The sequence below is a fragment of the Bactrocera latifrons genome, unplaced genomic scaffold, assembly GCF_001853355.1.
Source record: "Bactrocera latifrons isolate USDA-ARS-PBARC rearing strain unplaced genomic scaffold, ASM185335v1 scaffold_6, whole genome shotgun sequence".
Taxonomy (NCBI): domain Eukaryota; kingdom Metazoa; phylum Arthropoda; class Insecta; order Diptera; family Tephritidae; genus Bactrocera; species Bactrocera latifrons.
In genome coordinates, this window is record NW_017537267.1 from 3,314,796 (window position 1) to 3,325,136 (window position 10,341).

At 32.7% G+C, this 10,341-nt stretch overlaps 1 protein-coding gene across 13 annotated transcripts in view; it reads left to right on the forward strand.

The window, feature by feature from the left end:
• The window catches only part of LOC108974917 (disks large 1 tumor suppressor protein), a 105,263-nt gene that overhangs the window by 83,994 nt on the left and 10,928 nt on the right, over positions 1 to 10,341 (forward strand). For 6 of the 13 annotated variants that reach the window (XM_018943031.1, XM_018943027.1, XM_018943033.1 and 3 more), the window contains 2 exons: positions 2,788 to 2,832; positions 10,191 to 10,271. The exons of 4 other annotated variants lie outside the window; for them this stretch is intronic. In XM_018943031.1, coding sequence (XP_018798576.1) covers positions 2,788 to 2,832; positions 10,191 to 10,271 — 126 coding nt within the window. The remainder of the gene's footprint in view (positions 1 to 2,787; positions 2,833 to 10,190; positions 10,272 to 10,341) is intronic. 3 more of the 13 variants (XM_018943036.1, XM_018943032.1, XM_018943030.1) reach the window with 1 other exon arrangement.

Below are 10,341 nucleotides of genomic sequence, written 5' to 3' on the forward strand. Positions count from 1 at the left end.
TATTTATAAAAAAAAACATTTTTTTGTAACACAAACTACACTTACTAATATGATTAATGCGTTCTTTTGGTCTAAAATACTTTTTTTATAATTACTTAAAAGTCACCAAACAAAAAGAAAAGTATTGAAATACCTGGAACATAAAGAGTGAAAAATTAGCCTTCTAGACTATTTTTAATGAATTAATAATATTTTTCTTACAACAAAACTGCTGCTTTGTGTAAAAATAGCGATAATATTTAAATGACGCATTTAATTTTTTGTAACCAAATCGAAAAATCGCACGAAATTTACCGTCACTTTGCTGCCAGTATCTGTATATGCGTCATATTGTAATTAAAAGTTATAACACTTTTAAATTAAACGAAAAACAATAGCTTCCGCTCAAATGAGAAAACTATTATTTAAATAACAATAAACTGTATAAGAAGTTTAATGCCAAATCGCCAACTGTTTTGGTAATATTAATATTTAAACCAGCTTTTTTAACGCGTCAATGTCAAGCAGTTAGAATAGAGTGCGAATTTGGTGCACTTTTTATTACAGCCATATGTATACTCGTATATATATGTTGAAAATACAGTGTTGGTCGAAATTATAGCGCTTAGTATACACATTGCGCATGGAAATCTTAAGATAGAAGAATCTTAAGTCATGACTTGTTTATTTTAGGCAAAAACTTTAAATTTTTTCGCAAATATTAATGTTTTTTGGTCGCTACAGATGTGCTATACGATTTTTCTACTCGTCATAACTTTTGTTTTCAAACGCCTAGCTCTTCAATAGCTGCCAAAATATGTTCTTTCATAAGTCTCTCCAGTTTTGAAAATAGAAAAAAAGTCGCTGAGAGGTTATTTCGTTGGCTGAGACACACTTTTTTGTGGTGTTTTTTTGTTTTTTTTTTTTTTTTGGTAACGTCTCACGCTTAAGCAATGATTAATGACCAGTTTCGCCGATTTAAATTTGGTTGATGCGTGTATACACTTTGATGATGAGGTATATAATTGCTTTCTGCGTGCACCAATTGACCCATTAAGATCGTAAGCAACTTCTCCAATGGTGATCCGATGGTTATTAAGACATCTACACCACCTTATTTTATTCACTGCTTCAACATTATCAGCAGTTTTTGACATCTTCGCGATCTACTTGGGAAAGCGTGTGCCATTTATAAAATATTTATATGCAAAAATAACAAAAACAATACCTCCAGCTGCACCGAAGATCTTCATTTTATTCTTCCCTGGTGCATTTTTTTATATACATATATGCAACATAAAATCGTACAAAACGAGGTTAGATCATCAATTTTAATAACCCTACATATCTGACACCACTCCCCTATGGTCCAACCTCGTCGAAACAGCACGTTTCGTGGGCCTGCCGTTGGCCACGATGACAACTTATCTAACCGTTACAACACCAACAACAACTTTATATTATCTTTTGATCAGTTTGTATGGCAGCTATATGCTACAGTGGTTCGATCTGAACAATTCGTTTGTAAATTGTATAATTAGCTATTGACAAGGAATACATGCTCAATGTCGTGATAATATCTTCTAAAATAAAAAAAAGTTTTCCTTGTATTTATTTTCAATTTGGTGACTTTTATAGTATTTACACGTAATATTAAAAAAATATAATAAAATTAACTAATTTTCGCACAACGCCATTCGTTTAACCTGCAGTAATCTAGTCTAACAGTCTCAGCATAATTTTCTGAAATTAAATTTCTGGTTTACTGGGTATACAGAACAGTTCACAAGTGTAGCATATATAAATATGTTTTAATTTTTGGTTTAGGGTTATATAAAATTTTTACATATACTGGTACTGAAGCATACCAAAGCAGCGTCTCGACACAAATCGAATTTTCATAGTAATTAAAATACAAAAAAAAACACTTAAACTTTGTGCAATTTTGGTATCGTCTCAAAACGCGTACGCTTGCGCGCGCACAGCAATTCGACACCTACACACATACTCACACACGCGCCAGTGACCTTTCAATATGTGTAACTACATAATGTATTTACCGAAACCTTTGGACTATAAACAATAAATTTTCAATTGACTCTTAATTACTCTTCAATTAATTTTCCTTACTTTTTTATAACGTTTGATTTTTAATCGTTAACTTTAAATTGCATATAATGCAATTCTTTAATTGTAACTACTCCCACACACAACTTTGTTGAAAACCATTTTCCCATTATTATTTTTTTTTGTTTTTTTCATTTTCAAAATTCATGCATTGCTTTACTGCAACAGCGCCAAGCAATGAGAACACAGTAATGTTTCATAATGCTTCTATTCAACCTTACATGTGTCTCTACATACATACGTACATGCATGCATAAATTGCGCGTGTGTGTGTGTGTGTTTTACGAACAAAAGCAACACAGCGTCCAGTTTGAGCGCTCAACTTTCGTTATTTCTCAGCTTAAACTCCGCTCATTAAAAAAAAACACACTCACTTGATTTTCTGATATGTCAAAATTTTGGAAAATCATTTCCCTGCCTCCCGACTTTTCTCAAGCCACAGTCAATATTCACAAATACATAGAGAGTTTTCAGTTGCCACATTCTAGTTTGGCCAATCGAAGTGTCTCTCTTTACATGACATATGTATGTACATCTTTTTTCTCATCCATCTTATATACAACAACAAAAATACCACCTAGTCCCCCGTTCCCCCACTTACTCTTTTGTGTTTTTTTTCTACTACTGCTGCTGTTCTTTTTTAACTGAAAGAAATCTCTTCTTAATTCTTTAATTTTCTAGCTTTTATGCTTTGCTACACACAAGACGATGCCAATGCTGAAGGAGGTATGTACCAGTTACTTTACTGTTGTTTATACGTTAACCACATACTACTTGCATATATAATTTATCGATATAAAATTAATATATATAATATATATATATATACATTACTATATACTCTAAACAACTCTTTATCTCTACAAACATACTACTTACTTTGATTTATGTAATTTTTAACTGTAGTTTCACAATAGATTTGCTCATTTCCTTTGATTGCTCTTAATTACTTATTATAATTGCGTAATTTTTGTTTTTCCTACCAATTACTTATATTCGTATATGCCTAGTACTTGTACCATCATTATCACGTACAATATGATTTCCTTGTTTTGAGTAGGCCTTCAATCACCAAATGATTAATTCTTAGCGCTAATAACATATACATATGTACAGTTATATATAAACATAATGTACAGTACAATTTGCGACTAACCAAACCAATGTAATACAGTCAGTAATTGCAGTCATATACAAGTATATACTTTTGCATCGTTAGAATTTTATTTATTTTTATCAACCATTTATTATATATTACATACATAATACAACATTTTATATTTTAATTTTATATAATTTTGAATATAAATATACATATATATTTTTTCAACCGCTTAGCAACACGCTAATGATTTTTAAATTGAATTTCGACACAACTTTATGATCAAATATATTTTATTTACTTCTTATTGGCAGCGCTGTTTGCGAACCATTAAATGTTGGGTTAATCTGATAGGCCAATAAGCCACGCATAGACCAGTTTGGTCTTTTGCGATACCAGATGGAGTTCACCTGCTAAGTCCAAGAGCAGTAGTCATCCTATAGAATTTTAGTATATTCTATTGATACCTCCTCCAGTGTATCATACCGTGGGGACCCCCAGATGCTTACAGCGTAGGCTTGCCAATACGGGACAAGTGTACAAAAAACGCTCCATTGTTTCCCTAGTGCCCTGCTCTAGACATTTCTTGGAGTCTCGTTCTATCAGTCCCATCCAGTGGGCGTGTATCGCCACCAGGCAGTGACCAGTTAGTATTCCCGTCATGTTCTTTTACAGTCTCTTCTATGAAGTGCCAATAGGAATTTTGTGTACTTCAAATCTACCGTTTTGCACGTGGAAAGTCGTTTTATATTGAAACCCTTTTTTCAATTATTTGAATTTCTTGTCTGTAGGTAAGCATAGTATAGGAGAAAATTCGATAGTTGATTTGAAAAATCTCCAAAAATTATTATATTAAAAAAATTCAGATATATTGAAAGTCCTTGTACAACTTTGTTCATAATTGTAAAATTATTAATTTATTCTTCTATTATATGTGGTTCCCTTCAAAGTAATTGCCTTTGCCTTCAATACATTTGTGCCAACGGATTTTCCAATCCTCGAAAGACAATTTCTGGAATTGCCTTCAATGCGCATGGCGATTTATATCTTCAATTGATTCAAAAACTTTTCTGCGGAGCGATCGTTTGAATTTTCTGAAAAGCCAGAAGTCACACGAATAAGAATCGAAGAAAACTGTCAACATAACCTTGATTTTTAACTTGCCTTGACGTAGTATTTTTCGGCCTCGGTTCACCTTTGTCTCGATATTCGGCAGTCGATTCGATTGGTCGTCTGTACGCGGGTCGTAATCATCGCCAGTAAGAATACGTTTCATGACATCCGGGTAGTCGGAAAGCATTGTTTGACAGATATTAACGCGACGCTGTTTTTCGATAAAATTAAGTGATTTTGGAACAGAAATTTAAATTCAAAAGTCTTACCATTTTTTGCACACAGTGGTATAATATTTTTAAACTTGTATCTCTTAGGTGCAAAATCATTTCTCCTCTTTTTTGCCTTGCAAAAATGCTCTAATTTCATTTTATTGGTCGTTTTTACTTATTTTATAAAAAATTACAAAATAAAAATGATTTGCGAGTATAAAGGTTTTGCATAGTCGATGGAATCCCTTCCCTTCCCTTTTTATTGATCTCTGACAGATGATTTCTACTGGACTTTGTATTCAGGAAACAGCATTTATTTTTCTTCAAATGGACCCGTTTTCCGTTTAATAATCGTTGTTGACTGTTTCTTCTTTTCAAGATGCTGGGTTACTACTAACTTGTTCGTCGAACAGTTATATATGTATATATAAATTATAAGCATGACAGCTGATGAGACATGTCTGTTTGCAGATCCTCAGTTTTTTAGATTGCACACACAATCTACTCCACAAGAGGCTGCTCATTTGTTGAAACGGTCGATATTGAACCAATATAAGATATGCCTGCCATACAAACTGATTGATTAGAATAAAGTATTTGTATGGAAAGCTGCATTATTGGACAAGGTATCTTGACGAAATTTGACATAGATAATTGTGTAAGGCAATGCCAGATCTCCAAAGAAGTTGTTAGATCGGACGACTATAATAGCACATATTTAGCTGCCATACAAACTGAACGACCAAAAACAAGATAAATATCTTTTTATATCCTCTTATGCTAGAAGAAATGTACCTGTGAAGGGTAATAGCTTCGGTGTAACCAAACTTAAAGTTATTTGAAAAACAAATTTTGACAAACAAAATTATAATTCTTTAATAAATTTTTATATTTTGTTTTAAAAAAAAATAATAATAATTTTTAATTTTCAAAAATAAAAACTATTTTAATATTCACTTGCATTCATATACACCCATCAAAGTACACTGATAAAAATCAACTGTAAATATACATATGTAGATATGAAAAATATTTATTTTTACTCATTATGCGTGCATAATCAAAATAATTAATTTTCTTATATTATATTTTTTCATAATTATTTAAAGCGTACTCATAAATATTTGTAAGAACATAAAAATATTATATAAAATCATGTATATTTGATTTAACAAATAACAAATATTGCATATATTTCTATGTCGTATGCGTTACTTTTATGTATTTTTTAATGATTTACACACACCAATGCTATTTACATATGTACATAAATACCGTACAGTACTCGAATACTCATGCTCATGCCCTGTCCAAAAGCTTTCAGCTTGAGCAAAGAACGAATGATCTTCGTGCATACATACATATATGGGTTTGTATGTATGTATGTCATCTTCAGTTGGAAAAAATTGGAAAGAAAGATAAAAAAAATTGTTTTTTAGAGGAAAATTTTCAAAGAACAGTCAGAATACTTGTACACTGCGCTTTAAAGTGTGTTTGTGTTTTTTTTCTGCGGAAAGTGGATGAAAACATTTCACTGTGCTTTTAACGACAAAATTCATTAAATATTCCAGTGTACATACAGCATCTGTTTACTATAAAATTGGCAAACTCTTTAATGTGCAAACATATACGCCGCCGATCCGCTCCACCCCCGCTTGGCTTCTTGTCCTGCTGCATCTGTGAGCGATCGCTACATTCATTATTATTGCTTTTTAGCTTGGCGAATTCCGGCAATTTGTTTATACACTCGTATATACTCGTATTGTATCTGCTGTGGCTTATTTGTTGTTTGCTTTTTTGAAAATATTTTGTTTTCTTTTTCATAATTTATTGTTTTTTTTTTTTAGAATGTTGTGTATTTGTGTATTTTATGTTTCCTTTTATCTCTCTTCTGAATATAAGCTTGCCGACAGCCTCTGTGTTGTAACGACAAAAACCTGTCGTAAGATTTCGGTACAGCTATGTACTTAATGAACGCTGTCGTCTTTGTGCCAGTGTGTCTTAAAAGCATGAAAAATTTATGTAATACTTCAGAGAGTCGCTATAAGAATTGAAAATTTGTTTTCTTTTAATAAAAAGTGATTTTATTACATGTGTTTCGGCTAAGAATATAATAGGGAGGCTTTATTGCCTTTTTCGAAGTACTTACAATTGTTATGAATCAAAATTGTTACTAAGATAATATTTTATATTTTCTCGAAAAAAATCTCAAATTGTTCCATTTTTATTAAGTTTGCCATGAAGTTTGTAAAATCCAGAAGGAAACGTCCGGGATAAATGATGGTCGAAAGCGAATCTTTATATCATATATTTGTCGTACAAACGACCCTTCAAAGTCAATATAAATAAATGTCTTTTTAAATCCATTTTTGATATAGGAAATGCATCTGTAAAAAATATAATAGCTTCGGCGCAGCTCAAGTTAACGTATTTTCTACTTTTCAAAGATAATATTTTCAATAATCCCAAAACTGTACTTCGAGGTTCCTTAATTTTTGAAAGAAAAAACACAAAACTTCAAATTTAATGGGGACTGTTTATTATCATTCGAAAGAACATTCTTTGGCATTTATTTTTTGAAGATTCTCTCTTTCAAATGTTGGCCGCGGCTACATCTCAGATGGTCTGATGGGCTATCCGTTGAGTCCAATTTTTCATGACTGGTGCGAGCATTTCTGCTAACTAGCGAATGACACTTGCGATGCTTTGCCCATATATCCCCATAGGATAAAGTGTAACGGTGTGATATCACACGATCTTGTTGGCCAATCGACCGGCCCATAATAATGTGAAATTATCTGCTCACCGAAGTGTTCACTCAATAAATCCATTGATTGATGGAATGTGTGGTATGTCTTGTTGAAACGGCGAACGGTCGTCGTTGACGGTTACGTTCTCTCTCACCTCTATCATTTTTGAAGAAATAAAGACCAATTGTTCCATCGGCCTATAAACCACATAAAACCATTGTTTTTCTAGTTGAAATTGCAGCTCTTGAATTTCTTTATGCTGCTCTCGTTCCAAATGCGGCAATTTTACTTGTCTACATACTCATTGAGCCAGAAATGAGCCTTATCGCCCAACCAAATTTGGCTCGATGGCGTCGGATCTTCTTGGAACTTTTCAAGATCTTATAGGGCGAAGCGCTATCGCATGGAAAGGTCGAGTTGCTTCAGTTCTTGCATATGTCAGTCCGATGTGCTGCGAACGCGCCGAATCGACTCTCCACAGTCTACATTTTCTTCACTGCCAGCTACACGTGGTCTATTGGGTCGAATAATATCCGATAAGGAGTGATGGTTAAAAAAAAACCTCTACTTGGATACCCATTATATTTATTTAGCTATTTTTGATATCTTACTAGTCATCTAATGAGAGCTTTGTGAGTGAATCAATTTCAAGACCTGAAATCTAACTTCTCCTATAATATCATAATATTAAGTAGTTTGAGAGTAAAATGTTTCATCTTCATTTATTCCTATAATGTCTTTTGTTAGAAACCCGATCGTTTATGACTTAAAATAGCAAACTTAGACAAACTTCTTTTAAGTTTTTCGATTTGTGTGAAAACAGACAACTATTTGCTCTTATCTAAACTGGTTGATTTCAGCAAATTACTTACTCTCTTGGGTTTTCTGCAAAGTGTATCTATTTGTTAGTTCGAAATAGAGGGCTTAAGATCAAGCGATGATCACTTATTTTCGTTTGTTTTAAAATACATATTTTCCATGCTTCCAAATGCGGTGAAAGCGAGTTCCAAATTATCACTAGTGGTTTAAGTAAATTCCATAGAATTGGAGGCTAAGGCCTCAGCTCGTATATAAGCACCCTGTTGTACTTATATATTGAAAATATATAATCACTACCCCTCTTAAATTATATAATGACAAAAATCCACACCAATTTTGAATTTATTTATATTTTTTCAGTTGTATGTGTTTGTTTGTGTGTTTTATTTAATTTTCAATTGTTTATACTTAGCGTATCAGTTTCCTAAGAGTCAGTCAAGCAAATCGAAATTACCTGCAAGTTGATGAACAGCCTTCCTTCTTAAGGCTTGTAACCTGTGATTACCCAACATGCTTTGTTTTTTTTTTACAACTATAATTTTTTCACTTTGAACTTCCGTTTTCATTTTTCTATAACTGATTTATAGCCTTAAAATATATTGTATATACATATGTAGATTTAAGCTACCGCCAATGTACTTCCTCACCGGACCATGCAGCGAACACCTTCCTCACAGAAACCGTATGTCGACCCCGCAAATATAACCGCATATTAAAATATCTACCCAACGCACTGTGTAAATCGGTAGGCCGTTAGTATACAGTAGGCAAAATTTGTTGCTTAACTAAATATCTATATTGTACGCCTAAAAGTGTGTCGCCAGTTGTACGCGACTAATTATATAATCCATTGCATACTTTTGTGCGTGCGTTTCCAATCATTTAGGACACATTTGTGTTTGAAAAAATGTTAAGTGAATTTTTACCCCGTAAACTGTTTCTGCTGCCAATTTTGTTAGAAAATTAGTTATAAATATAGACAATTGTGTACGTGAATCCACTCCAACAGCGCATACCAGAACCTCTGCTCAACTCGAAACTCCTTCACACACACAATTCTCCACTACAACCATCACTCGGTTCGTTACATAGCAACTCGGCTTACGAAAATATTTACATTTGTTGATACTTCAATTGCTTTGTTAGGTTTGTTCGTTCCGTTTTGTGTTTCATACTACTTTTATATTTTTACTTTCTTCAGCCCTTTCATTGAGTAATCAAAGCCTTTGTTTACTCTCCCACTAAAGTATATGAGTTGGTATCATTTTGTTGCAAATTCACCATTTTGGTTGCAAATTGTGTAGTTTTGAAATTAAGAATACTTTTTTTTAAATCAGCACACACACATATACTTATTGACATATCAGCATACAACAAGTCTTCACTACTTTTTTGTTTTGAAAAATTCTACTTCATGAACACACACAATTAAAATTACAGTTAAAATTCAAATTGAATTGAAATGAAGTATATAGTACACCGAAAAATGTACAGAAATAATAGATTTTCTTTTTCTTTTGAATTTTTGTCGTATTTTCTACTCCTACTACTCTACCACCACTACTTTTACTACCTACTCCATTACCAACTACCTACTACTACTACTCTGCCACTCTGCTACTATTTCAACTACTACTACTGCTCTCGTTCGCAAATCTACTCTTCTAAAATGTTATCGATTAATTGACTGATTGATTGATTGATTGTTTGTAATGTTTTAATTCGAAAATATAAAAACAAAACCTGTTTCGTTATTCAACAAATGGCCAAAACCAACCAACTACTACCATCACAAATCAAATGAACCGATACAAACAAATCAAAATGTATGCGAAATCCTTAACGAAACTACTACGAAACATGTGTACCGTAACAACCGTTATGGTGGGATTGATTGTATTGAAAACGGCTAACTACTATCTACTACTTCTTCTACTACTATTTTGTATCACTACTACCAACCACTAAACAATTGTATGCCATCAACACAACTACAACAAATACTACTACTACTATTACCGTTATCAACTACAACAACCAAATTTACCAACAACAACAACACGAACAACGTAACGTTCGCACTAAAAGCCGAAATTATCTACCGTGTGGAGTTGCCAGACATGGAGCAGATAACACTAATCTATTTGGAGAATAGCGATGCTGACTATCGTAAGTCCAGCGGCTGAATGAACTAAAAAGATTAAAAAAAGAAAAAGTATTAAATAAAAAATGCGTAATA